Source organism: Colletotrichum spaethianum, assembly GCF_022836535.1.
Source record: "Colletotrichum spaethianum MAFF 239500 DNA, contig23, whole genome shotgun sequence".
NCBI classification, from domain to species: domain Eukaryota; kingdom Fungi; phylum Ascomycota; class Sordariomycetes; order Glomerellales; family Glomerellaceae; genus Colletotrichum; species Colletotrichum spaethianum.
The window spans coordinates 145,450-173,366 of record NW_026054793.1 but is presented as its reverse complement, the minus strand read 5'-3'; the positions used below and the strand labels follow the sequence as shown (position 1 = coordinate 173,366).

The window sequence follows — 27,917 nt, the reverse complement described above, 5'->3', positions numbered from 1 at the left end:
TGAGAGCAGTCAAGGGCCAATGCCAAGATTAATAAAGCCTGGAAGGCACTTGCTGACTTCCATATCAAAAGCTTGCAGATTGATTCGCAACCTCACTGCCTTGACGATCAACCGGAAAGATTAGGTACATCTCGTCGATGCCTCACCGATCATACGAGCAAATACTTGGATGCCCGAGAAAGACCAGCACTTGATTGGCACATTCGTTGCCAAAATATTCCTGAATTTGGGGAGGCAAAAAGTCAGTTGCTCTCTTTCATCAACGTAACAACGAGGTACGTGCCTTTCTTTTCTTTTCTCGGAATTTTCCCCCGTCACCTCTCCCCCGTGCGCTCTTCTCTCCTTCGTGGTTGGCCTTCCTGGCTTTGGTGCCTTATTCCAAGCTGTGCTTAGGGTTGTTTTCTTTCTCTGTCCACGACTCACCGGTCTCAGTGTTGGGCTCGACAGCTTCACCGTCCCGACGACCACCACAACGCCGACCTTACGCACCAGCCATAACTTCTGCCAACCCGATACGCCCTGATTATAACTGCCGCATCTGCACGTCACGCATCGCATCGCAGGACACTCGTGAACGTCCCGGCTGCAGCTACTTCTGTCGGGACACCCTCTCGTGCTCTCCCAAGTTGGGTAGTAATCAGCCCACGGGAGCAGGAAGAGCTTGGGAAGCCGACCCAATTTTGACGCCAGGCAATCTGGAAAACTTCCCAACTCTGGTACGCCATCCTGACCAGTGCCGCATTCGCAGCTGGGCTGGACGGCTGGACTCGCCTCGATTGGTCCGCCCCTGACCTCGCTTTGTGCCGTGCCCGCATTGGTCATATCCGCGCTTCGTTGTACCCAACATCGACAGCACGACACGACCCGTTGCCTTTAGAAGTCCACTCGTTAACAATTTCATCGAGGTTTCTTCAAGAGACCTAGAGACGCGTTGTGTCTTCATCACTTGCGCCTCTGAAAACAACCTGGGCAAAAGCCAGCATCGTCAAACAACAGTCGATCTCGGATTTGGCTATCGTGACAGCGTGGGGAGATCGACTTGGGGCACCTCCTCTTTCCTCAAACATCCCGGGCTTGTGGAGTTTTCTTGCCGCCGCGCCCATCCCACGTCCAACTGCTTCATGGCACTAGACCTTCCGGGCCTTCCATCACCAAGCCGAGTGCCTCGAAAGCCATTGCTCGCACCTCTGCTGCCCTTCTCAGCTGACGGACTCGACCATGTCGTACCAGTACCCCCCGCCTCTAGCTTCTTCTGGTTCTGAGATGGACGTGTCCCATCCCGGCTACGCGCCAAACTACGGCGCGCCGGCTCCCGTTCCATCACAGATGAACCCTGGAACCCAAGAGCAGACTCTCAAGGAACGTAAAGAATCCTTCTCACAGGCGAGTCTAAAGTTGAAACGGTCGATGTCCACGCCTAATGTTAGACCACGGCAGGCCAACGCGTCCGATCCAATCCAGTCTAGCCTGGCTGGCGACAAGAAAAGAAACAAGCTTGGCTACCACCGAACGTCGGTAGCTTGTGGTGAGTAGCTGACCTCCCCTTCCTGGTCGCCTCGGAAAGCGCCAGGCTCTCTTGCCCGCTTGATACTGATGGGGATATCGTCAAGGACACTGTCGTCGACGAAAAATCCGATGCATAGCATCGCCTGCGATTGGCGAGAGTCGATGCATCAACTGTATCAGGCTGAAGAAAGAGTGCAGCTTCTTCCCCGTAGACCAGCCGCCGCTGCCACAGGCGACCGATCCACGCCCTAAAGCGCCATCACGGGCTTCCTCTGGGCCCAAGGTCGTTTCAGCTTCGTCGTCTCCTGCCGTAGCCGCTGGGCAGGCTCTTGACGTGTCCCAACGCCAGCAGTACCGTCCTGGCGCATCACATCCAGCTCCAGGTATGGCACCGCCTCCAATGCAACCATCTACCATTGAAAACCTTGGCCCCGAGGCCACAAGTAAGTTTCGGCGCTTGCCAGAGTCTCGCCAACTTGCTGACATGCGAACCATAGTGTCTTCAGGTGCGGCCTCGACCTCCCGCGCCTTTGGCTTTCCGAACCAGTCAGTAGCTTGGATGTCGCCAGAAGTTAGTCCCAACTCTGCAACGCAGGCAAACGACCACAGCGAAACGTGGAAGTCTTACACTGAGCAGTCTCCGATCACACCGGCCTTTTCGCAATATACTTCCCAGGCTCCTACATCTGTCAGCTGGAGCAACGCGAATTCCAACGCACCCGGCGACATGGGGTACTCGTCTTTCGCCACAGGGAGCGCCATGACGTACCCGAGGAACACACCGCTACCTCCACAGTACCCTATGATGCCGCAGCAGAGCCGACAGTTCGGGAGAAAGTCGTCGGCCATCTCAGAGGACATGTATCCAACGCAGATAGCCACACAGTTCCCGAGTATCGACCCGCACAGCGCTTCGCTTTCTGCAGGGGCGATTCCGCCTGCAGGTTATGGCTCTTGGGTACAACAGCCGCACTATAGCTACTCCAGACCGCAAGAAGGCTACCAGGGCTGGACTTACGAAGAGAACCAAGGAAATTAGATGTTGCCAAGAACGAAGGGTTGGCATTTGAATCTGTAAAGTGGACAACGCTTTTCGGGGTGCCATGCTTCCTTGCCAGCGTCATCGAACTCTAGAGAAGGCTGGGAAGTCAAGTCCAGAACCCAGGTTGGTCAGACTTTGTTGCCGCCACCGACCGGTAGAGACATACAGGCAGCAATTGCATGTGGACTACAGAACCGTTGCAAGTTGGAAGAGGCCCAGATCCGCGTTGGGCAGCGAAATCGTTCAGCTTCGCAGGGAAGTTAGATGGGGCATCGGAACGGAGTACATATCTCGTCGACGGCGATTTTCATGAGTAACAAAACAAAGGGGGAGCAAGCATATGATCATTTAAGGGTTTGGGAAGGACGAATTTTATACCCCATTTCCGCGACGACGAGCATTAGAGGTTTGGGAAAGCCGGGGTCCGCGACAAGGGGTTCCCACGAGTCGCCAAGTCATCGATCCATGGATGGGACGCGTCGTAAGGGGAGCAATCTTTGAAACTTTTTGGCACACCTTTTCCTGTTCGGCAAAGAAACGACCACCTTTGGAGGGGCGTTTGAGACGCAGATACTCGAAACGCAATCGGCCGTGGCAACATCCGCAGGACACCACACCCCGCATCTTCTGGCCGTCTACCTCGGGGGTCCAGCCGTCAGGGCGTCGACGTCGGCGCCGGGAGACGTCGGATTTAAGTGCGCAACCATGGCGGGAAGGATGAGGAGTGGGGCCGCAAGGGAGGGCGCGCGGCGGGATGTCGGAGAGGAGAAGCGGGGGATTTCCTATGACGCCTGTCTTGGGATTACACTCTGTAAGGGCGTCGCTTGGCTTGGGTGGTGGGATGGGAGGACCGGTATGGCAAAAGGAGGGTGTGTGACACTGGGTCAGTTGTCGGCACTGGGAGCGGGAAGTGGGAGCGGGATGGCTTTGGGATCGGGACGTGGCCGGTAGCGACGGCTGGGGGAAGGGGTTCACAAAAAAAAAAAGGGGATACGGCATTTCGCATTTCGAGGGTACACGCATATACAGGAAGGGGGGTTTTCATGGACGACTTCATCTCGCCGTCCTATTCCTTCTTCTTCGTCTTCATCGTCTTCTTATTTACCTTTTTTTCTTTTCTTTTTCTTCGTTTTACTTCTCCTTCCCCCTTCGCATACCCTTCCCCGTCGTCGCCCCCTTGCGCTGTTTTTCTTGACTGATATTTCTTCTCACTTCACGCTCACGACTGCGTAGATTTTCACCTTTGCGCCGAGAGACACATGATTGTCACTCCCAGCGACCTTGGACCCCAGATATGTTTTGGTAGTTGCATTGTATTGATCATTTTGAACCGTTACCTCTACCCGTTGTCCGAACCGTGAGCCGCCTCTCTTCCAGTGTCCGCGCTGCTGCTGCTGCTTCGTCCTTCCGTGGCCGCGAGAAACCTTACCGTCAGACTATGAGGAGGAGGCACCCTTTGGGGGAGCTCTTTGGTTTTGCTGCGTGCTCGTACAAGCTACGTCAAGCCGAGCAGACTAGCCCGCCGAACGGCGAACCCCCTGCGCGAGCCCTTGCCCCGCTGCTCCTGCTCTGGCGCGCGGTGCCGAGTGCCATTTCACGAGATGACTAAAGAATGATTACGGGATGACGAGGGCGGGTCTCTCGTTCGTGCATGATGTCTCACCCCGTCGCTAACGTGAGCCCGCCTACTCTGCGGTGGATGCCCGCTTCCCCGCGTGTCCGTCTCCAGGCGCGCGTCGCCGAATCTCGCCCGTGAACCGTTTGAATGTGTCGTTTGCGCGGGCAACGTTGTTCAGCCGTCGCTGATTCGGCACCGGCGACGGGCTCCATACCCCATCGTCTGAAAGCCGCAGCTTTGGCAGTCTCAAAGCAGTGCTCTCCTGGGCGGGCCGTACCGCACGACTAGACCGTCGCGGGAGCGCTTCTTGGAAACGCTGGTTGACGGAAGGGGCCGAGGATTGGGCTGGTCATCTCGTATGAACTGGCAAGCACAGCACGATAGGGCTCGGCTCTTGAGTTCTCAAGACAATATAGTGAAGTAACATTTACACAGCAAACCAGGAGGGGGAAAAAGAAACCCCGCCGTAAAACCTCTCCCCGCTCTCCCGCGCGGGATGCAGCCCGTCGCCATCACGCTCACTGCACCAGCTGCCAGGTGAGGACCAGCAACGTGACGTAGGCGGCGAGGCTCAGGACCGTGAGCAGCGCGACACTGTTGCCCGAGGTGCGGAACTTGCGGACGACGGATACGGCGCCGTGCTCGTCCTCCTTCGGGGACGTGAAAAACTGGCGGTTGCCCTCGTGGCGGCGGAAGATGGCGACGAGCATGACGGCGGCGCCGTAGACGGCGAACAGGGCGCCGATGGCGTAGAACTCGGATGTGAAGATCTTGAGGATGATGAGGGCGAAAGAAAACTGCGAGAGGGCGGTGCGCATGTAGGCGCCCTCAAAGGTGCGCTGGGCGGCGCGGATCTCGACGAGCCTGGGCGAGGATGTGAATCATGAAGGCCGTGGACGAACGGGGGAAGGAGGAAGAGGGCGCGCTTACTCTTCTGCGGTCAGGATGACTGACCGCGCCCGGTGAAGGCGCAGGTGTAGGTGGTCTTGGGGATTCGGCTGTGATGGAAACGCTGGTGAGCGAGGCGGCTCTCCCTCAAAGGGACATGGCAATTCGTGTTGGGAAGCCAGGGACCACGGCACCGCGCAGTCATCGGTTTGCCGTGATCCCGACAGCGGGGAGCGGGCAGTTACACGGTGACACAGAGAAATGAAAAGTCCTTGGGCAAGACAGATTACGAACCTGGAACATGGTTGACGGTTGAGCCTCTGCGCTGCAGGGTCTGTCCAACGACTAAGTTCAAAGCAGCACGGAGACAGTCCACGAGATGCGCTCTCAAGGGGCGTGGATGGTGTTTCGTCAAGTCGCAACTTCAACAATGGTTCACGCTAGTTGTGCGGCGGACGTTGTCGTCAGGTCTTCACGGATGGCGGGACACAGGGCTGAAATGGCTCCATTCCCCAACCCGAGGTAGACGGATCTGCGAAGCGTGGAGGGAGAGGGAGGTTAGAGTTTCTGGGCAGGTGGTCTCCACCATTGCTTGGCTCGAGCCGGTGGTGGCCCAGTGTTCGACACCGGGGTGGATCAGGTGCGGCTGATTAGATAAGCTATCCACCAGAAGATGAGGCACCCCTCCAGGACCATATCCAGAGTCTTGTCTCTTCCCTATCTGCATGGCGTCGCATCTGGTGCCTCCTGGTCGTGTGCCTCTAGCTCATGTTCCACCTCTTCGCTGACGAAAAGATCTCGGTACATCGTCGGTAGACATCAACTTTGAGCAACCATAAGCCGTTGCATGCAACTGCAGACCGGGCCTAACTATAAAAACGATTCGTTAGACGCCTACCGAATGGCTCATCTGGCTGTTATTTCAGGTTTTGTGACGCAACCTTTTTCTCGGCAGCTGCGCTGTTCTGTGGTGCCAACAGATTTCCAGTATAGCTGTGTTAGCCGCCGAAGACCTCGGTGTTATTGGCGAGGCTGATTCTATTCGCCAGTTGCTCACGAGCAGCTTCTGTATCAAGAGAAGATCTGCTAGACGCAGGGCCGAGAAGCAAAGAACAAGCATAGGCACTTTGAAGTCTGCGAAAGCTGCATGTCAACAACCAACATGGCGAGCACCGAATTGGCGGCTCGTCATGGAGCGATTCGAGGTGGCCGTTCACGTGTGACGGGGAGGACGGGGGCTGTTGTGGCGCTGCGCAGCCTCGATGCCGCTTGTTTCGAGCCCCGTGGTCGGCGTGGTGCACCGCCCGGTCAACATTGAAATGCTTGTCTGCTTCGCCCATGCCTCAGGGTCTCCCGACGACGATGAAATACCCGAATCCCCAACGGCGGCTGCGGCTGTGCACAATGGTGCCAGACCCCACCGAGAACAATCGATTCCCCGGTGACCTATGCGGAGCGACAATGGGGGGATTCGGTTTCCTCAATCCTGAAAGCGAGAGCGATACCTATGACGGCCATTACCGAGTGTTTCCCGCTGCACGATCGACATGGATAGCCGCCCCAGAAGGGAAATAATTATCGGTATCTGCGACAACATGGCTCTAGGCTGGTGCCTAGCATTTAGCTTGCCCTCTTCCCCAATGACAGGCACGAGATCTGGGCAACCGGGCTCAAAGATCATGTCGGATCGTGATGCCGTCCCAATGACATCAAGTGTCTGCAAGTCTGATGGGTCATTGGCAAGGTTCTTTCGACGTTGGCACGATAGTGTATGAGTTTGCGACGGTAGCCGGAATTGGAAAATCTGCCTCCTCGGTGAGTACGGGCCGACCGGTCGGATTGTGGCCATCTCGAGCTCGAGGCGATGCGGCAGTGGCTGGTTTTCCCGGACAAAGTAACCAGGCACGCACGAGATGCCACGAGATGCCATGACTTGAAAGTGTGGCCCAGCGAGATGGACGACGAGCAGAGAGATGCGGCCCGAGTGGAGGGGAGGATGGAGGCACAGTAAGCTTAGCTTGGACCTGCGCAACGATGTATGAGGCCGTGGACAGGTTCAGGGTGCGATGTGTGCATTCAATCTGCTGATGTGCCAACTGCGTGTTTGGGTGCCGTTAGGTGGGATCCATTCGGCGGCGGAGCGGTGGGCGAGGAGGACCTGAGATTGGCAAGTCTCCCAGAGTGCCCTGGTCTAGGTCGGTGGTGCTGGGGCTGAGGAAAATGCGCCCAACGACGCCAGAGAGGGGGGGGGGGGGCACGAAGGAGAACGCCTCGCGCGAGTGGAAGAATTAAGACGATACCTCGGTTTCTCGTTGGCGTGGGCAGGTGTCTCAGGTCCCTTGTCATCTGGTTGGTCCCGGCCCCCATTCCGCCCTACGAGCGAGTGCGCCTGTGGAAGGTGCGTTTGTTGTCCATTCACAGGCGTTGTTCCCCTTTGCAGGACCCACAGGAGCGGGGCAGACTTAGCGATGGTGCATGTGGACCCGCGGAATGTAAGGTAAGGAAGGTAGGTAGTGTAGAACGAGGAAGGAATTCTACAGGTAGGTACAGGCAGGTACATCCGGAGTGACCTCAGTGCAAAGGGAAGGAAGCACTTGTCTTGACGTTTGGCCAGTTCCAAACTGTATCTGGTTTTCGTTTCGTGTATGACAGAGGAGCTGGGAGGGGAGGAGGCGGCGGCGACGATAATAACGTGGGAGGAAATCTGACGCGATCGGCCGATGCGCGATGGCATTCAGAAGCAAAGACAGAGCACAGGATGGTTTCCGCCAAGTTTCGGCCGAACATAGTGGTCTGAACTAAAGATGCGAACAGACAAGCAATCCGGGAAGAGTCCAAGGTATCTTGCGGCCGTGAACCCTCCCATCGTCTCTTGGTGGTCGTACAGTACAGTACCCATCATGACCCATGTACCGGTATCCGTCCAGTGTAGGTATCCATCTGCATATCGAGGGACGGAGCAGGAGAGGGCAGCGTTGTGGCGGCGCACTCCCGCTTCCGCTTCGGCCGGCTGCGCATCTTGCCAGGATGATGCTACCGCCCATACGCTTCACCGAGATACAGTTGAGATCAGGCTGGCAAGCTGCAAAGCGGACGAGGGAGATGAAATGTTTGTCTGACTGGAACAGAGACATGTAGGCAGACAGGCCGCCAGGCCTAGCTCCCGAGTCTAAATGTCCAATGCTGCACAAGGTACCGAGACCCGTACAATCTCACTTGCATCCGAGGCAGGAAAGTACCTTTACCTCGAAACACCTCCCTCCAACGCCAACTCCAACTCCAGCAGCTGGAGGCGTGCCCAACCCAGCTTGGCTTCCGCTCCCTTAGTGCGTCCATGTACCATACCTACTCGACTCTGTAAGCTGAGCTGCCTTACGGTGCAACCAACCCTGGATTGATTTCCCTCCTGTCTCGCGCTTGTCTTGTCACTCGCATCCCCCACCCCCAGCCGCCCACGCCTAATTCATCCCTCCCCTCGTCTCGTCATCCCAAGAACCTCTTTCTCTCTTCTCACCCAACTCCTTCCTCCCCCCCTCCCTCATCGTTGGCTCTTTCGCTTGCGACTCTGCCACAAACAAACCGATGCCACGGCCCTAGGCTCTCTCCCGCCTCGTTCTCCCGTTTCTGCATGAGCTCATCGAGTCTCATCCCTTGTTGCTCTACCCCTGACACGGCCCCCCGAGCCTCAGCTTCTTTAAACAAGATCGCGGATATTCAGTCGCATATCCCGCTTTCGCGCCCCAGTCCCTCCGCGTCCCACTGTCTTCATCTTGGTCATCCTTCTCTGCGACCAACATCTACGACTCAGCCTGCTCGCCAGAAACCGCAAACAAGCTCGTTTCTTTCAATAGAACGGCGCTCACTTTCCAAGCGATCTTATCGACCCCCCTGCTACTTGGTCTAGCCGTCCGGTGCGCCGCGCATACAGAAACGGGGACCACCCGGAATAAGCGCTGGTCAAAAGACACGACCAACCCAACCATCCAGGCTGCAGAATCGCTGTCCTCCACCACCTTGGAATAAATTTTCTTGTGGCTTCTCCCCAGCCTGCCGACGACCACATCTCATCAGGAATAAACTTGCCGTTTGGTATCGCGTCGGTTTTGTCCGACGGTCTCGTGCCTTCTCAGACCTCCAGCTTCGTGGCAGACTGTTTCTCACAGCCTGATCGCGCTCCAGCGTCCACCCCGCATTCAGCTCGTTCAGCCTGTCGCCTCCCACCCAGTCATCGCAAGCCAGAACATGACAGAGTCTGGCGTCTTTTGATCCTCGGGAGCAAATCCACCTTAGCTTTGGCACATCGTCGCCTGACTAACACCAAGACGGGCCACCGCTCTCGATAGACCCTGATCCCATTCTCCTCCCTCGGCTTACGCCTGTCGTCGTCACCATGGCTTCGACTTACGCCGTACCTCCCGCTTCGTTCCACGATGGGCAAGCGAGCGAGCCCCGCAACTCCTCCCCGCCAAACAGCAGCAGCCAAGGAAGACCGACGGTCACTTCATTTGACCCAAGCCATCTCTCGCCCTCGTCGCAGTTCCAGAGCAGCTCGGTTTCGCCCGGCTTTGGCGAAACCCCAGCCGAGTCTGTCTCCAACTTCAGCCAGTATCAGTCGAGCGATTTCAGTGATATCGACGATGGACTCGATCCTTTCTTCGGCGTTAGTTTCAACGCAACGGAAGCTGGCACGCCCTCCTTCCTGGACCCCCTAAGCCGTACCGACAGCTTTGGCCAGTCCACCATCTCCCAGGCTTTCAACAGTTCCCAAGCACGTAGCAGAGCCCTGGACGCCAACACCTATCCGTTGACCCCCGACCAAGCTTCGCTTCACACAACCTCGCCTGGTTGCGACGGAAGGACGACTGCCAAGTCTGTGCCTGATCGAATGCCCACTTCCATTTCGCCGCAGGAGCTGCAGAAGCCTTTCCAGCCACCCCCGATTTCTACCTTGGCCGTGCAGCCCGCACCCCAGCTGACGCCGAACACCAGCGGGAGCGGCCGTTCGAGCGAGGACAGTACCGCGCCATCTCCCGCCATGGTGGCTGCTCAGAGCCCGCGTGTGACTGTATCCATGTGGGGCAGAGACGCAGCAGAGCCCGTTCAATCGATTGAGCGTACATTCACGCCCGATGAAGAGAACTCATCTACGGCACATGGTGGCATCAGCTCTGCGGGTGACCTGATCCCTTCGCAAGAACATGCTGCAACCAAGGCACACCCGCGACGCTTGTCGGTCACCCGCCAAGGCCTAGACCCGGATAACAGGCCGTCCACGGAGATAGCTAGCGTCAACGAAATGGTGACTCGTCGTGAGATTGAGGAGAAGAACCAGGAAGTTGATCAATGGCTGTCCCGCAGCTTGCATGGTGCCCCGGTCGCGGCGCCGCCTCAACAAGAGACCAACCTGCATACTAGCCCTGAGGCCATAGCTGGCGACGATGACATCCGCCTTGGCGATCGAACCGAGAATCGCTATCAGCCTGGTCAGACTTATTTCACTGCCCGCGGTGGCGAGATGACGCCAACAGACCTACACATCATGCGTTCCAACCGCGTATGGGGCGATTCACCCGTCGTACACCCGATCAGCGGACCAGGCACGGAGAGATATCAGCCAGAGTCTTCGCAAGCTGCGATTGCTAGATTCAGACAAATGTGCGACAACGAATCCATCGTTTCCAAGGCGGCCACATGGGGCACGCGCAGACGCAGTCTACCCAGCGTCATCGACATGGACATGGAGAACGTCACCAGTGGAAATTTGTTGAAGAAATTGTCCATCAGCAGAGGTGAGGGCGGCCGCCGCCCAAGTATTCTCAAGGACTTGCGCGGCTTGGTCCGCAGGCCGAGTGGCCAGCGACTCAAACGGTCTAGCAGTACCAATGGGGACGAGCATGTCAAGTCGGAGCGTCCGCCCCCTGAGAAACGCGAAAGCTTGCCTCATCTTCTACCTACTGCTCGCGCAGGAAGTTGGAGCAAAACCAAGACACAGACACCCAGTATCAACACCGCTCTCATCTCGATGGGTAGCAGTGTGGCTTCAATCGGAACTACTCACGCCCGCAACGGGTCGATCGGCGGTGCAACGGTCACATCGCCCAAGAGCCCGTTGAGCCCTTTTGCTAGCCTTCAAGTCAAGAACACCCTTCGAAGGCCCAGAAGCAAGTCGGACCTGCCAAAAGCCAGCGGAGCCGAAACGCATTCGAGTCTTGTTGGCATGTGGAGGAAGACAGGTGGCCCACCCGTTGCCGTCCTTGCGAAGGGAAACTCTACCAACATTGATGTGGACGACGAAGACGAAGATGAGGATGAACTCTACGAGGATGGCGACATGAATGCCGAGTCCAGCAAGCTGATTGAAGGTGTCTCGCCAAACTTCGCGGGCTTCCAACAGCATGTGCTTCGTCTCAACCCGGACCTGGCAACCACTAACAACTACCTGGTTGATCGTATCGCTCACCACCAGGTCGTTCGATACAAGAGCCTTCTCAACGCCAAAGTCAAACACCTTGGACTGGGTCAAGCCTGCTCATGCGGGACCTTCTGTCTGGCGCGTGGCGGTCGTCCTGTTCTGCTCGACCAGAGAGGAGATGTGCGCGATCTCGATCCGCTTTCCACCGGGTTTGAAGCCGGTGATGGCGACTCAACTCCTGTCGAGGGAGCCATCACCAAAGATAGCTTCCCGCAGGACATTCCTATGCCGCCTACGCAGTCCCTGCCAGCCGAATTTGAGTGCCAGCTCTGCTTCAGCTTGAAGAAGCCCAAGAAGCCCTCCGACTGGACAAAGCATGTCCACGAGGATGTACAGCCTTTCACCTGCACTTGGGACCGATGCCGTGAACCTAAAATGTTCAAGCGTAAGGCTGACTGGGTACGCCACGAAAACGAAGGCCACCGTCACCTTGAGTGGTGGACCTGCGATGTCGAGGACTGCCGGCACACTTGCTACCGCCGAGACAACTTCCTTCAGCATCTCGTGCGCGAGCACAAGTTTGTGGAGCCCAAGAACAAGACCAAGGCTGCTATCAAGCGAGCCGGCGCTGTTGACCCAACGTGGCAGAAGGTCGAACAATGCCGTCACGAAACATCCAAAAAGCCACAGGAAGAGCCTTGCCGGTTCTGCGGGAGGCAGTTTCCGACTTGGAAGAAGTTGACTGTTCACTTGGCCAAGCACATGGAACACATCAGCCTGCCCATTCTCCGGCTAGTTGCGGCCAAGGAGCTGGAGCCAGACACCATCATCAGCCCTGTGCAGGATCCTCCACCAAGGGCCCCCTTCAGCGCACCCGAGCCCTTGGATGAGGCGGTCATCAAGAGCGAATCTTCTCGGGTCCCTAACTTTGCGCAGCCGACATCCTATCAACCTTCGGTCATGATGCCCAGCGGCAACGTACCGTATCATGGTGGGAACCAGTTTGGATACGCGGGTGCTACGGGGAACCCGCAGTTCCAGGACTACATGTACTCCTCACAATATCCGAACAACGGCCAACCCACGGCCCAAAACATGATGGGCCTGTCACCCATGACCCAAGGACCTCAAGGGTTTAACCAGCAATACCCAAATGCCAATGGCATCGGAATGCCAACTGCACCGTACATGGGGCCGCAGCAGCAGTACATGTCGGTGGCGCAGGACACCGAACCCTTTCCCGCACTGGACCACAACGCCCTCGGATTGCACCAGCCGAACGCGATGGGCTTGCCGATGGGCTATGATGGGCTCATGGGACCGGGCAACGTCGACGAGAACCAGTACACCTCTCAGGGGTCGATCTCGCCCTACTCACACTCTCCCCTCCAAGGCGGCTCAGGTTTCTACCCTGCTCAATAAGAGACATACAAAATCCCATGCATGCTCTCTCGCGAGGTTATATCCTCGCTTCGATCTGGCGCGTGTTTAGATACCCCCTTTGTTTATGCAACATTTCGTCTCGGCTCTCCTTCCAGCCGAGTAGGAGATGACTGGGTCACTTCTTTTCCCGACAATATCTCGATGTTTCGGCCGACAGCGGATTCGGAGCAATCAGGGCATCCATGAAGGCAGCGTGAAAGGAGTGGAACGGTGACTGGCGTTTACGAGTGGCCAAGGATGAACGGTGCAGTGTATTTCTCTGACGGATAGACGTGCCCAATGTCGAGTTTGTGCTCGGACGTCATTCTACATTATAGATTGGCTTTTTCCCTTGGTTATCTCCCCAATAGTTCGTGACGGCATATATCCAATGTAAGGGATTTCCAAGAAGGATGACGGCTGGAGGTGGGTCGCGCAACCGACAGCTGTTCGATCTGACGTGTTTACCAATTACCAAGAATCTTGTTTCTTCAATGCTAAAAAAGAATTATTGTGCGAATAGACAAAGTCTAATCTCTGGTTGGCATCCCATCCCGCTCGGCAGTGCATGCACACACGGACGGACGGACGGACGGGACACGCGATGGGGTCCAACTCAGCCTTTCCGTATCCACCAGAGAAGCATTTTTAGCATCCCGCTTCGGCTGCGTCTCCAATTTTCCAACAAGTTTGACCACCGTGCGATCGAGGGTGTGGGAAAAAACGGAATGCGCGCGTGTGTGTGCGGTGATTTCGCGTGGTGTATGGTTCCCGAGTGGCCCTCCTCCCCCGGCCGGGACCCCGAGGATGGGAGGCATCGAGCCGGCCGCTGGGTGAGCAAAAATACTACATAGGATGGTACTATTACACAATCAATAAAAAGGAGGGAAGGCTAGGTTGCGGCGGTAGCACGTGCCCACAGTTTCTTCCAAGGCAAAGCGTTGCAGTCGCGGGTTTTTTTTTGGGGGGGGGGGGGATATTGGGCTGGCACGACGGCAAGTCGCGAGAGAGAGTGATTTTGGAGAAAAAAGGGGGAAAAGCGGAGGACCCGCTCCATACGAGGCGCAATGCCTTACTCGTCCTACGCCCCCCCCCCCGGTGACCCGGGTCGCTACGTGCGGTGGTCGACTTTTTTTGTTCACGGTTCACATCTTTGGGATGACGGGATAATTGTGACTGGCGGGGCCGCGGGGGTGAAGGGAGGAGGAAAGGCAGCGTCATAAAGTTGTGCCGGGCAGCGAGCGAGTGAGTTGCCCGCCGTGCGCGGGCGGGCGGGCGTCGACCTCGACATGTATCTGTCGGGTTCCCTGTTTTTTCCCGCCCGCGCATTACATCCGTCAGAGGTGTGATGAGAGAGAGTTCTAGACGGTGCGGAGGGAAGGGAAAGGAAAGGGAAGGGAAGGGATGGCTGGCCGGCGGCGGCGCGAGACGGGGTGACAGAGTTTCGGGGTGGGTTTGTTTGACGGGGACCTGGGACGGACGGAGGTTCTTCTGGATCTGTACCTGATTGTCGGTACGGACGCCCTTCCCCCAATCCTGCATGGAGCAGTTGCATGAGGTAGATGGAGATGGGGCCGGGAAGCTGGAATGTGTTCTTCATCAAGGTCTCACTCGGTGGTCTCAGTGGTGGCCGGCTGTGGCTTTGGACAAGAGGTCGGGCGAGGTGATGGAGAAAGCCCCGGGTTTGCGTGTCCTTGGGTTTGTTCGAGAGTCATTTCGTTGGTCGGCACTTTGGTTGCCAGTCGGCCATCATGTAAGTGGTCTTTCGGTGATTTCAAGACGAGACGTTAGGATCGCAGTGGGAGCCCAGTACGGAGCACCGCGCGAAAGGGCAGAGACACTCTATGGGTTAATCAGACAAAGCGTCACAAAAAGCAAAAACCCGCGCTGTTCGCAAGAGATATCGAGGACGAGGATCGCTGGCAAGGAGCAGGAAGACAGGCAGGGGGACAAGGTCGAGCCAAAGTCCAAAAGGTCCCGAGCTGGCGGGATGAAGCTTTATCGGTTGCATTACCTCTCTCGGGGACCTTTCCTGAGTGAGGATGGGTTACGATGCGCTTGCAATAGCCAACGGCTGTTAATGTGCTCTATCGGCGGCCTCGCTACGTACCGGGTACGCGACCGCGGCACGGGCGAGGAATGAGAGAGGCATGAGAGAGAGGCATGATGCTGGACAGAACAGGCGGGGGTGGCTTAGGTCGGATGAGGTCGTTACGGATTTGTTTCTTGCTGGATGGGACCGTTAACCAGCAGAGGAAGCGTCGGCAGCGAACTTGGCATGTCGCGGGTCGAGCTGAACACTCGAGCGGCGTCACCATGTCTCTCGGGGGCTTGGGATAGGAGGCGTCGAAGCAGAGTTTGCGTATCCGGGGAAAGTCTACCGGTAGTTCCAGCATGGCGGAAGATGCCTGGCTGGCGATGATCCCGGAATCGTTTCAATCAGGCGGTGACAAGCCGGGATGGGGCGGCTGGCAGTCGAGGGCGGGCTCACGGCATGGACGCCCGAGGGGTTACGAGGACAGCGGATGGCGAGACGACAAGGAGGGGTGTCGGGTTGGGTTAAGGGGGTTTCGGTGACGTTTTGCGAGAGAGAGAAAGCTGGCTACGGGGGGGAAACAGACTTGTTTGACGACGAGATTGTTCCCAGGGGCGGGGGGGGGGGCCGACCTCCGAAGAGGCCGTCAGTGTCTTTGACAGCACCAAAGGCGTGGGCTGAAGAAGGAATAAGAAAAATCAAGGTTTTGGGTTCTTGACGAGAAGGGGTAGCGATGGCTTGGAGGACCGGGGGACACGCACTCGAGATCGGACGAAACCGATACGAGTGTAAAAGAAGGGTAAAGTGACGATGTGCTTCCAGGGTCCTGATGCGCGAGCTGTTGCGTGTTGTCGCGTTGAACCTACATCCGAGCTAGCTCGAGGACGCACAGGAGGGGGCGCAACGCGGTCGAGCGCTCGGGTACGTGTTAGTGATTGAGACGAGACGAGGGCGACGGCGCCGCTGCCAACGCTGCGTGCGCCACGCCACGCGCGGGGGACACGGGGTGGGAGGGACGTAGGTGGTGTATGTGGCAGATGCGGACCGCACGCCCACCGAGTTTGATACCGGCTATCTTGGATGGGCTTTGCTCTGGTGGGCGGGCTGTGATCGATGGAACGCTAGATGCGAGGGGCGACGCAATCGTTCCTCCAGCTTGGGGGGTCTGTGACTACGGACACGAAGGCCGACCAAGCAGCATGGGCCAAGGAAAAGAAAAGATAAGAGGTCCCAGATGCTGTGATGTTGTGGAAACAGGTTTTGTTTGTAGTAGAGACTGAGGCACTCCAGAGGCTGCGATCTGTAGGGCAGGGTGGAATGCTGCTGGATTCAACAGCCAAGCAGCCGCCACTCCAGCGCTCAGCTTGGACTCTTGACGCTTGGCAGGCCTCCCACCGGGGCGCGGGAATATTAGTCTGTGGGGTTTGTGGCACGGGGGGGATGGGATGGGATGGGATGGCAACGAGGTGAGCGATCCGAAGTCTCTAGACGCGTCGTCGAAGGTCATGTCATGAAGGTAGGTAGCTGTCTGTGAGCGCAGCGTGCCGTCATTGGAACAGTGCAGAGGCTGTGCGGGTGGGCAATCACTGTGCCGTTCTACCGCACAGTTCCGTTGTCGAGATACAGATAATTCGAGACGGGATTTGATCTCTTGTGCACTTCATGCGAGCCCACCGCATCGCGATATGAAGGGTAGCAGCGACGATGGATATGGGCGGGCTCTTGGTAGTGCGACGTGGGGACGTGGGAATGAGCAATTGGCGCGGTGGGAGATGGGCAACCTCGAAAGAAGGAAGAGGGACGGTTATTTTTAATCCGGGCTGTTTAATCTTATAGGGTATCAATCCAATCAATCGACGTCGGGCGAGCCCTTCCAACAGTCGATAGTGCCAGTTGCCGACCCCCAGGGAGGGGGGGATGGAATGCCAAAATGTCAAATTACCAGCCAAAGTCGGTTTAACCCCGTCGAGGAAACTGTGGTTCTCGAGATTGAACGCACCTGAAGGGGGAGATGAACATGGCAGCGGCAAGAAATTCCCGTAGCGCCTGGGCGGCAGTCCCTCACGGCTCTTTTCGTTGCCCCGTCCAACCTCGTATCAGCGCAAGGTGCGCAAGGTACTCTGTACAGAGAGATGGAAACACCACCGGCTGGCATTCGTGGGGCGCTGACGAAGAGTGAGAAGCGCATCGATGCGTCGGGTTGGGTTCGAATCGAGTCGAGTCGACCACAATGAAGAATTCCCTTCCCTTCCCTTCCCGCGTCCAGAGCAGAGGCCCCCGACAACTCGCAGTTCTGGACTGCTGGAGGCATGAACGACAATGCCATTGGCAGATGAAAGTCACCACCCCCATCCCCCTCCGTGATGGCGCAGTTTCAGGCGCGACCGGGGTACGGGACCGGTTTGGTTTGCGATTGCGGGCCTGGCTGCCCTTTTTCGTCCGTGGCGCCGCGGCAGCACGCACCATTTTTTCGAACGGCGGGAGCCAATGGGTTCGCCCACTAAGCTCCGCCATTCGAACCAGACCGGCTCCCCTGTCGATCTCCCAGCCAAGGTCCTCCTTTCGCTCGAGTCGTCCAGGGGGGGGGGCCTGACGCCAATGCAGGGGGCGGTTAAAGGCTAGGTGGGGTTGGGTTGGGGTGGCAGAGCTGTGCCTACCGTACTCTGTACCGTTTGCTGCTCTTCCTGTACCGTGTGTTTGCCCCTGAATGTCGGTGTTTTCCAGTCTCTGGGTTTCGCCGGCGACGGCTGGCGAGGGCAAACCGTCGCGGACGGCTCGACGCAGGAACCGCTCGAGGTTGGCGTAGACTTGGCCGTGAAGCAGGTGATTTTCATGGTGCGTCACACGGCACAATCTCTAATGCAGCGCGGCATTGCCGATGTCTCCTCCTCCCCTTCCCCGAGACATTGTTTCAGTCCCCACCAGAAAGAATGGGCAAACGCGTAGTCTATGTACTTTATGTAAGGTTGGCTCTTCATCGGACGGCACCCGAAGAAGAGAGAGAGAGAGAGTGTGTGTGTATGTGTGTGTGAGTGTCGTCCCCGAACGGTTCGAACAAGACCGTTTGCACTACACCCAAGACATAAGCCATGCCGTGTGTGTCGTTGGAGACGAAGTGGCTGGCCTCCTGGCCGAACGGTGATTTGACACTCTGTACTAGCAGGCAGGAAAGTGGCGGCTTCAGATGCGCAAAGATACGTATCCGTCCGTCCCTCGTCAAGCAAAGAAAGCAATTTGTTCCTTGCTCGAATCCCGGACCCTCAATCTCTTGTTTCCTCCCACCAGCAAGGGACTCCGAGGACAGCGGACCGTTCTGGACTGCTCGGCCACACGATGCCGCGGGCTGGTCTGGTCTGGTCTAGACGGATGCCAGCCGGGGGCATGGACGGGGCCGTTTTTTGACTTTGTCGCTCTCTCTACCTGCGGTGCATCTGCGCCATCGTGTTTTCACTCTTCGCCTCTGCGGCGGCACTTTTGCACCCAGCCCAGCATCGGATTGGACGCTCTATATACTACTGCGTTTGTAGTGCTATGTTAGCTAGTGCACCACCCCAGCCAGGCATCTCTCTGCCGGTCGTGCTACCTAGGTGCATAGTACTATGTATGTATTGCACCCCCTCTTCCACGCAGTAGCCGCCTGCCGCTAACGCCCGGGCACGCCGCGCCGTCAGACGGGCGGGTACGTAGGGTAGACCGCCAGCGACAGGCAAAGCCGCAACATGGTATGCCGCCGTCTCGTGCTTCGTACAGCCACCGTGTGCCGCCGAGAGAGCGAGAGAAGGACGTCTGGTCTGGTCTGGTCTGGCATACCCTCCAGGAACCACACCAGAGCCGTTTAACTGGTGCGGCCGGGCTCCAGAGAGACCCAGCGAGGACCCAGTTCGTCAGCGCCGCCGCGTGGGTCGACCCAATCCTTGGGCTATTACTGGACTTATGAACCGGTGCAAGGGCTGGAGGCGACCGTCTTCTCTAGCAAGGGTGCGAGCGTTCAGGCTGGTTGACGCTGCTCGGAGAGCAAGGAACAAGTCAGGGACGGGGTTCCAATCGAACTTGCGCCCCCAGTGGAGGCGACGGGGTGTGTGTGTGTGTATGAACACGACGGCCGGCCTTTCGCAGCCCGTCATCTGGCTGTCCTCGCGAACCAGAGCGACCGTCCCGAGCGTGGCAGAGAGAGCGAGAGAGACTTGGTGACATGGAGACTCGCAGACGTTCCCACCCCATCCACACCAATCCGCACGCCATCCCAGGGTCCTTGTCCCTTCCTGCATGGGGCCCGTGGACGAGAACAGACGACGCAGAGGTCGCTTCCAGGCTTGGCTCCCCATCTCCCGCCAACCATCGATCGCCAATCGCTTCCCCTTCTCGCCCGTTCGTGTTCGTCCTTTTCCTTCTCCGTCTCTCTCTGCATCCTGTCTTGTCTCTGCTCCCTCCTCCCTCCCTCTCACACTCCACCAACACCTCCTGACCGGCGTGCATTCTCAGCATCGTCACCTTTCGCTCGTTTCATATACCCGCCAGACGACTTTAGCCTCTTTTTTCTCAGCCACTGTGTCTCTCTCTCTTTGGCCTGGCCTGACTACCAAACTAAACCCTCACTCTCGGACTCTCACTCTTACTCACTCCATCCATCATAACCCTCGACGCCCGCCTCTCACCATAGGTTCTCTGCCCTCTCCCGTAGAACCACCATCTCGCCCGGCGTACAAGAGGCCTCAATCGGGCTCATCCCAACGACACCCTTTGGGCTCTGCAAAGGCACTTCGTTGCCAGCCCATTTTCCCCTTCTTTCCAGGTTGATCCTCGGCCTCTTTTGTTTCCTCTCCCTTCGTCTTCGTACCATTCTGTAGAAAGCTGTGCTTGCTTCTTGTTAGCCTCTTACCACCTTACACCGTTCCTTCTTCACTAGTACACTCCAGTTGTTTGTTTCCTTTGGTCCACGACTCTCGCAAGATACCCCCCGACGCGACGACGACGACTCGAACACCATCACCCCGACTCACCAAGGAAACATCCAATCCCGGTTCCCGACGAACACAGCAACCCTCTCTCTCTCTCTCGCCAATCTTTGTATCAAAGCGTATATCAATTTGTTATAGTTGGGAAAGGGACGGAATCTCTCGTTAGGAGTACAGGAGAAAGAAGCCAGAAGAGGCTCAAAAGCATAGACTTTGGATATACCCCCCATCACACGGCTTTGGGAACCACCATCATCGATTCCCGACAGAACGACGAAGAACGACTTTTCTACCGCGCTTTTTTATTATTACCAAAACCCATCACAACAACACGATGACGCGAACCGCGCCCAACTGGGGCCCCAAGAGGCTGTTGGCTCTGGCCACTGCCATGGCCACCGGAACCCTCGCCGACTCCATTCTCAAGACGAGCAGTTTCACGACTTGCGGCAACGAAACCGCCATCACCGTCCAGAAGGTTGACATCCAGTACAACAACGACAACAAGACAGTCACTTTCGATGTGGCAGGAACGAGCACCAAGTCCCAGAACGTCACGGCTATCTTGGACGTCTCGGCCTACGGCACCGCCATCTACTCCAACTCCTTCAACCCTTGCGAAGCAGCAACCTACGTGGAGCAGCTTTGCCCTGGTATGTGCCAGTTCCGCAAAACGAAGGGAGAGTAGAGACAATACTAACGTGTCACAGTCCCCGCCGGTTCTTTCTCTGCTCGCGGTAGCCAGACGATCCCCGACCAGTACGCCAGCATGGTTCCCGCCATCGCCTTTGCCGTCCCCGACATCGCCGCCCAAGCCAAGTTGCAGCTCAAGGCTCTCGACTCGAATGAGGAGGTCGCCTGCATCACGTCCCAGGTCACCAACGGCAAGACGGCCAGCGTTGCCGCCGTCTCGTACATCGCCGCCGGTGTCGCTGGCCTCGCCCTCGTCGCCACCGGTGTGTCCGCCGCCAGCTCTGCGTTCGCTGGAGGCAGCGCTGCTCTCAGCAGCGGCGGCACCGGTGGTGCCGGCACGATCAGCCCCAGTTTCACCGAGGTCTTTGGGTGGTTCCAGGGCATGGCCATGAACGGCATGCTCTCCGTCAGCTACCCTCCCGTCTACAGCAGCTTCGTCAAGAACTTTGGCTTTTCCACCGGCATCATCCCCTGGACCGACATGCAGATCGCCATTGACAACTTCCGTGGAATGACCGGCGGTGATCTCAGCAAGGACAGCGTTGAGACGCTCAAGAACACCACTCTCATTCTCGCCGACGGCTCCACCGTCGACGGTGGCAGTGCCCTTTTCAAGACGAAGCGCGCCATGGAGGCTTTCAACACGCTCGTGTTGAGAGAGATCGAGACGAGCGTCAACGGAACGTCCAGCGACTCGGACGACCCGATCACCACCATCAAGCAGAAGGTCCAGGGTATCACGGCTTTCGTCAACACTCTCAGCGTGCCCAAGTCCAACACCTTCATGACCGTCCTCCTGATCGTCGCCATCGTCATTGCCGCCATCATTGTCGGCATTCTCCTCGTCAAGGTCATCCTCGAGTTCTGGGCCCTCTTCGGCAACTTCCCCAAGTCCCTCTCCGGTTTCCGTGAACACTACTGGGGATCCATTGCCCGTGCCGTCACCTCGCTCATCATGCTGCTCTACGGCATCTGGGTCCTGTACTGCATCTTCCAGTTCACCAACGGAGACTCGTGGGCCGCCAAGGTTCTCGCCGGCGTCACTCTGGGTATCTTCACGGGCATCCTCGCCTTCTTCTCATACAAGATCTGGAGCACCGCTCGCAAGCTGAAGCAGGCCGAGGGCGACGTTAGCGGCCTCTACGACGACAAGTCCAACTGGATGAAGTACAGCCTCTTCTACGAGTCCTACAGGAAGGACTACTGGTGGATCTTTGTCCCGGCCATCATCTACATGTTCGCCAAGGGCTGCATTCTCGCCGCCGGTGACGGTCACGGCATGGCCCAGACGGCTGCCCAGCTCATCGTCGAGGGTCTGATGCTGTGCCTCCTGCTGTGGTCCCGTCCCTTTGAGCGCAAGTCCGGCAACGTCATCAACATCACCATCCAGGTCGTCCGTGTGCTTTCCGTCGCCTGCATTCTCGTCTTCGTCGAGGAGTTCGGCATCGCCCAGACCACCCAGACCGTCACCGGTGTCGTCTTGATCGCCGTCCAGTCCGCCCTGACCGGCATCCTCGCGCTCCTGATCGTGTGGAACGCCATCATCGCCTGCTGCAAGGAGAACCCTCACCGCAAGCGCAGAAAGGAGATGGGTAAGTTTGCTCTCGCACACCCTCGTGCCTGTAACACGCCACTAACCCCCAACGCAGAGAAGATGCAGCGCGACATGGACACCCTTACTCCCCTGGACGCCCGCAACTCCCTCCTCATGGACCGCAAGGACCCCGAGCACGGCACCACCTTCTCCATGTCCAGCGTCCCCGAGAAGCGGGACAACCGCTCGGAGTCCCCCGACTACCTGGGCGCCCCGGGCCACGCCCCCTACCGCCCCCTGACCCCCAACGCGCCGTACAACCAGGCCAACTCGAGCCACGAGAACCTCGTCCTCGGCGCCGCGCCCATTGCCGACAGGAAGCCGACACTGCCCAACGTGGGCGGCGACTACCATGCGGGTGGATACGGCGGTGGTGGGTACCGGGGTGCGTATTAGTGAAGACTGGACGCAAAACATAACAACAACAAAAAAAGAACGGGAAGGGGAGCGCCCGCCCTCGGCGCGCCGGGCTGCGGCACAGCGCGACGCGCGGGCGTGCGTGGCCCCCGAATGACAACGAACATAGAAGTGTGGGACATGTATGACGTGGGATCTCTCTTAGCCTTCGCAGAGATCCCCAAAGAAGCCACTTTATATCCTCCTATTGTAACCCTTTCCTTATTTCTTATTCTATATTTCGAGAAAAAAACCTCTTTTTTTTCCTTGCGTCTGTTCAGTTTTCTGTCATCAACACCAACCACATTTACAACCTCTTGCAAAACTATGGTCATGATATCGACGGCTGCTCTGATTCCAACTTTCCTCTCTCACCATCTCGCACATACTTTCCCTTCCTTGACGGTAGGAGGTGGGAAAGGAAAGCCATTGTAGTCGTTTACATAGACATACCACACACACACACATACTCACACACACACTATATATCCTGAGGATATGTAAACGTACGACCGCAAGGTTTTTTTTCAGGGTTCAAAAGGGGAGGCGCATAGCAGCGAAATGGGCCCGGGATAGTAGATACCTACCAATGGAACGCATAAATTAATATGAAAACACGGTCCGGTGATGATGATGTGCGTGTGTTGCGGGAACAGTCTTGTCGACGGCGGGGTGGGTTGTGAGCGAGTTGACGAAGAGACTGAAGTTGTGTGGACTACCAGAGTTGATGTGTGCTGCCTCTGGGCAGACAGACTACACTGACTGGCCTCCCTCTTCAAATGACTAGAACTAAGCCAAGCCATGACGATAATGCGAGTCTATGATCGTGCCTTTGCGTGTCGGTTGGACTCAGGCGGAGGACGTTGTTGGGGTCGCTGGAATTGGCAGCTGGCCCAAGCTCACCCGACCTACGTCTGATGAGATGAGCCGACCATTGGTCCCTATGAGAGAGGATACAGGTAACCTGACCATGGGGGGAGGTGATTAGGTGACCAACCCCGACTAAGAGGTTAGGATAAAGGTCAGAATCGGCGGTTCGGGTTAAGATGTTGGTTAGTTGTCGAGTCTGGTATATACTTCCGATTTGCTTAGGATTTTGTAGAGATGGTTTGGAGGAACTGGCTCCGTCTCAACTGGTCAGTTGGCGCCACTTTTCCCCAAGTGTGAGACGGGAGTTGGTTAAAGTGGGGGCATGGTCACCGAATCCCCCCTCGCTCCCCCGATGGTCAGCTGAAGTGCATCTTCGTCCCCTACGGTCAGTTTATCCTTTCGGCTGGTCCCTCGAGCCTAAGCTACCCTCGCCTGTGAGGGTTGCGAAGCCGGCCAAGCTTCACGCGGGAAAGTGAACGGCCAGACCCCAGGCTCCTTCCAGTCTGGCTGAGAATATCCCCTAGACGCTGTCGGTTGGGCCGAACACTGCGCCGTGTTCAGGCATTCGGTCGCCTCGAGAGTCGAGGACCGTTGCGAGGCAGAGGAGGATGGCTCTTTACACGGAATATTTCAACTCTTACTCACCGGACCACGTCCACTTATCCCGCCACTCACCATTATCGTTTAAGCTGATCAGCGTGGCTGACTTGGCCTGAGGTGCCAGACCCGAGTGACGCGATCCGTTGGGATTTCAGCTCAGTTGGTCTTTTCTCCTCCAGCTCAACGCACGACGCCCTTGCGAGGTGTTGCGTGTTCGCTGGGGTCGGTTTCGACTCTGCTCTCGGCAGGTTATTGGGCTTGGCCGAGCCGACTTGATGAGACGCGTCCTGGTCTCGTTTGGGCGATCATATCCAACTGCTTGAGCTGAGTTGAGCTGACCCTCCGACTTTACCTAACCCGGCCTGTCCTTCGAGTTAACCTGACCTAACCTACCCTCTCGAGTTGACTTAGCCTGACCCGACCTACCCTCCCGAGTTAACCTGACCTGACCTACCTCCCTCCACCCAGCCATATACGCCCTGTCATCGCCACTAAAGTGAACCTCGTTGGGTGCTCACGAGCCGAATTAGCCGAGCTTTTCCAAAGCCCCTACTTGAGGGTTTGGGTGAAGCTAGCCTACCTGACCTGACGTACTCCCAACTTCTCAGGGCTCACTCAGCGTACCCTCCATCAGCCTCTCCAAACGCACTTCGGAACGCGGGCGTGCTATTCCCCCCAGCGCGCACCCACGTCGCACGTGGTTCGCCAGGCGTTGTTTTTTACATTTGAACATGGGCCCTTTTCGCTCTCGTCTTCCATGTGCTCTTTTCTTTTCTCGAGCTCGCCAGACTCCCAACTCTGAACTTTGTGGGCGTGGCCGGTTCAACAAGACCGTGAGGGTATTGCGATGCTTTGCAGCAACCCCCGGTCCGCGACACTCGTATCTTGCGTCTTCTCGTGAGGTTCAGTTGTTATGCATCCGGTCTCAAGTCACAAGTCGCCCCGGCGTGTCGTCTCGGGGAATTTGGCGACTTGATGCGACGTACCCAGGTGGTATGGGGTTGATCCCGAGTCGGACTCGAAGGCCAGCTTCCCACGCGCCGACTGACTCGATCGCCTCATTTTAGTAGCACACAAGGCAACTGTCATTGCTGTCCACAACCGGTAGATGTTCGCAATCAAGATGCATGTTGGACGTTTTCCTAGGTTCTGCCCACAAGGTTTGCCCTGACTTGACAATCGACACCCTAAAAACGTGTCACCCCGTAAAGTATGAGGTACGAAGTCGACTCCTCGATTACAGGCCGTTGACGGCCACGGTGAAGTCGGTTGGATGTCGCGCCCATTCGTTGATGTGTAATTGTAGGTAAGGGAGAAAAGGGATTATGGGGCTTCCTTCCCCTTCCAGCGAAGTTCTCGGGGGCCGATTGCAGCAACGCAGAGCGGCAGTTGGGTGCGGCTCTGGCACTGTACACGGTCGCCTCGTGAAGGCGCAAGGCACAGTGCCAACATGCTCATTGCCCCTCATCACCCCACTGAACGTCATCCCCACGACTGCAACTCAAACTTGGTCTCGCATCACACCCTCCACCAAACCAGCTCGCCATCTTTCCCAGCCTTGCTGTTCCCGCTCCCTTTCTTCTTCCGTGTGACAGGCATCGTGCTGCGTCCGCCTCGTTACACGGCCCTGACCATCACTGCATCCCACCTCCTCCGTTGGGCTTGGCACCCCAGCTGGCGGGCGAGAACGTGCGGCGGCGCACAAGCAGTTCCGCAGCATTTCGTCGCTACATCGTTCAAGGGCAACGCCGTGTTCCGACGCTTTGCATAGCAATTCGTCCAAAATGAGTGAGTTGCAACGAGCCTGGGCCAAGCGGAAGCTCGACCCCATGCATCCCTTGCCCGAGCCGCTCAACGACCTGGACGAGGAGCCCGAGGCCGACCAACTCCCCGAACTGCCGGAGCACATGGACGACGGGGATTCGTCCTCGGCCTCGTCGGCCTCGTCGGCCTCTTCCACGGGCACCATCATCCCCTCCCCGAGCCAAAACTTGTTCGCCCGGCCGCAAGGGTAAGACACGCTGCTTTCGCACTTTCCCTCCAGTCCTGTATGCAGACGGGAAAAAAGGCCGACTCGGCAGGACGCTGATTCGCTTCTAGTGTATCGCGGGGCCGCACGCTGGAGCAAATCCCCTGGACAACCTACTTTGAGCGAGAGCTGTTCCTAAAGCCCACAACCGGGGATGACGGTTCGTCGACTGTAACCTACCACGCCTACCTCAACTCGCCTGTTGGCAAGGGTCCCCTCTTCGTCATGCACCATGGTGCCGGCTCTTCTGGCCTGTCGTTTGCCGCCCTCTCGGCAGAAATCAGGAAGCGTCTTCCCTCGGCCGGCATATTGTCTCCTGACGCTCGCGGCCACGGCTCGACCGTCATCACAGACGGCACGGAGCTCGACTTGAAGCTCGACGTCTTGACGGAAGACTTGCTCAGCATCATCCAGCTTACCAAGACACAAATGTCCTGGCCGGAACTCCCTCCCATCATACTCATCGGCCACTCGCTGGGTGGTGCCGTCGTTACTGACCTGGCTAAATCGGGGAATCTGGGAACCTCGCTTCTGGGCTACGGTGTGCTGGACGTGGTGGAGGGCTCGGCGATGGATGCTTTGCAGAGCATGCTGACTTACCTGTCGACACGGCCCACCGGCTTTGCCAGTCTGCAGTCGGGCATCGACTGGCACATCCGCTCTCGTACGATTCGCAACTCCGCCTCGGCGCGGACATCGGTGCCGGCCCTCCTCGTCTACGACGACTCGATTGACCCTACGCGGCCGTGGAGGTGGAGGACGGACCTGGCCGCAACGCAGCCGTTCTGGGAGGGCTGGTTCGTCGGGTTGAGCAAGAAGTTCCTCGAGGCGAGGGGTGGCAAGCTGTTGCTGCTGGCGGGTACGGACAGGCTGGACACGGAGCTGACCATCGGTCAGATGCAGGGTGAGTCCGTCACTACTATATAGTGAAAAGTTGACTGACATTTGATCCAGGCAAGTATGCATTGCAGGTCTTCCCCGAAGCGGGGCACTTCATCCAAGAGGATCTGCCAGAGAAGACGGCAGTGGCTGTGGTGGACTTTTACAGGCGGAACGACAGAAGCGCGTTGGTGCTGCCGCCAAAGGTTGGCGATTTGTTGAGGCAGGGCAAGAGAGTCTAGTTCTTGGAATCCAGTGACGTGCATATAGGCTCTTCTCCTGTACATTCAGATATTATACCCATTGCCTCGGCTGATTGCGTCGTATGCATTCTACATTCTACTGGAGTAGGTCAAGGTGGGGCGACGGAGTACCAAAGTGTCATCCCATAGAGATATGCTAGTAATGGACTCCGAGTTGTTGTATCTCGTGCAGCACCGAGTGATCCGTATACGACAATAACAATATTTTGAAAGACGGTTTAGTTGACGGTTTGGCATTGTCGGCCTCTAGACACCACGTGGTCATACCCGAGGACAACGCCGTCTAAACGGCCGTCTTTGACAGAATCGTAAACATCTGGTTCTGGGTCACGGAGTCAAATCCTGCCTGACCCTAGGCTTGCGGTGTCCAACGAGGGCTAGCTTCCGTTGTAAACCTGGGCCAGTAGTCGCGCCGTCTCTAGTTCTCAGCAATCCATACGGGATCCTGTTTGGGTTTCCAAACCTTGTGTCTCCTTCGGTCCTCGCCTGGCGGGAGGCTAGCCGGCGAGTCTCCCGCACATTCGCTCCGGATATCTGTGCAACGCCCTCTGGATATTGATGCCCCCCTCGGGCCGCTGCCTCTTCGCAAATGAATGGCCCCCCACACCGGAGACGACTAGAAAGGCAACGGGCCGTTTCACGTGCTCCATTGAGCTGCTTCGGCTGCCGGCGTTGAGCACACATCCCGGAACCGAGACCACGGCGAAGGCGCCTG

General features: G+C 57.3%; 5 protein-coding genes across 5 annotated transcripts; 4 read left to right on the top strand and 1 right to left on the bottom strand.

Moving 5' to 3' along the window:
- Nucleotides 1-1,218: 1,218 nt before the first annotated feature.
- Nucleotides 1,219-2,545, top strand: ColSpa_08498 (uncharacterized protein; the record flags this gene model as incomplete). The annotated part of the gene is made up of 3 exons (XM_049274710.1): nt 1,219-1,525; nt 1,644-1,949; nt 2,013-2,545. 3 exons carry the CDS (start codon nt 1,219-1,221, stop codon nt 2,543-2,545), a joined length of 1,146 nt encoding a protein of 381 aa, XP_049130667.1.
- A 2,139-nt stretch (nt 2,546-4,684) lies between these two features.
- ColSpa_08497 (uncharacterized protein) lies at nt 4,685-5,259 on the bottom strand (the record flags this gene model as incomplete). The annotated part of the gene is made up of 2 exons (XM_049274709.1): nt 4,685-5,030; nt 5,117-5,259. The coding sequence occupies 2 exons, from the start codon at nt 5,257-5,259 to the stop codon at nt 4,685-4,687; spliced, it is 489 nt and encodes a 162-aa protein (XP_049130666.1).
- A 4,185-nt stretch (nt 5,260-9,444) lies between these two features.
- ColSpa_08496 (uncharacterized protein) lies at nt 9,445-12,888 on the top strand (the record flags this gene model as incomplete). Its single annotated transcript, XM_049274708.1, has 1 exon — nt 9,445-12,888. One exon carries the CDS (start codon nt 9,445-9,447, stop codon nt 12,886-12,888), a length of 3,444 nt encoding a protein of 1,147 aa, XP_049130665.1.
- Nucleotides 12,889-20,212: 7,324 nt separating this feature from the next.
- Nucleotides 20,213-22,561, top strand: ColSpa_08495 (flavin carrier protein 2; the record flags this gene model as incomplete). Its single annotated transcript, XM_049274707.1, has 3 exons — nt 20,213-20,531; nt 20,589-22,163; nt 22,221-22,561. The coding sequence occupies 3 exons, from the start codon at nt 20,213-20,215 to the stop codon at nt 22,559-22,561; spliced, it is 2,235 nt and encodes a 744-aa protein (XP_049130664.1).
- Nucleotides 22,562-25,815: 3,254 nt separating this feature from the next.
- On the top strand, nt 25,816-27,181 carry ColSpa_08494 (protein phosphatase methylesterase 1; the record flags this gene model as incomplete). The annotated part of the gene is made up of 3 exons (XM_049274706.1): nt 25,816-26,042; nt 26,132-26,964; nt 27,015-27,181. The coding sequence occupies 3 exons, from the start codon at nt 25,816-25,818 to the stop codon at nt 27,179-27,181; spliced, it is 1,227 nt and encodes a 408-aa protein (XP_049130663.1).
- Nucleotides 27,182-27,917: the final 736 nt, after the last annotated feature.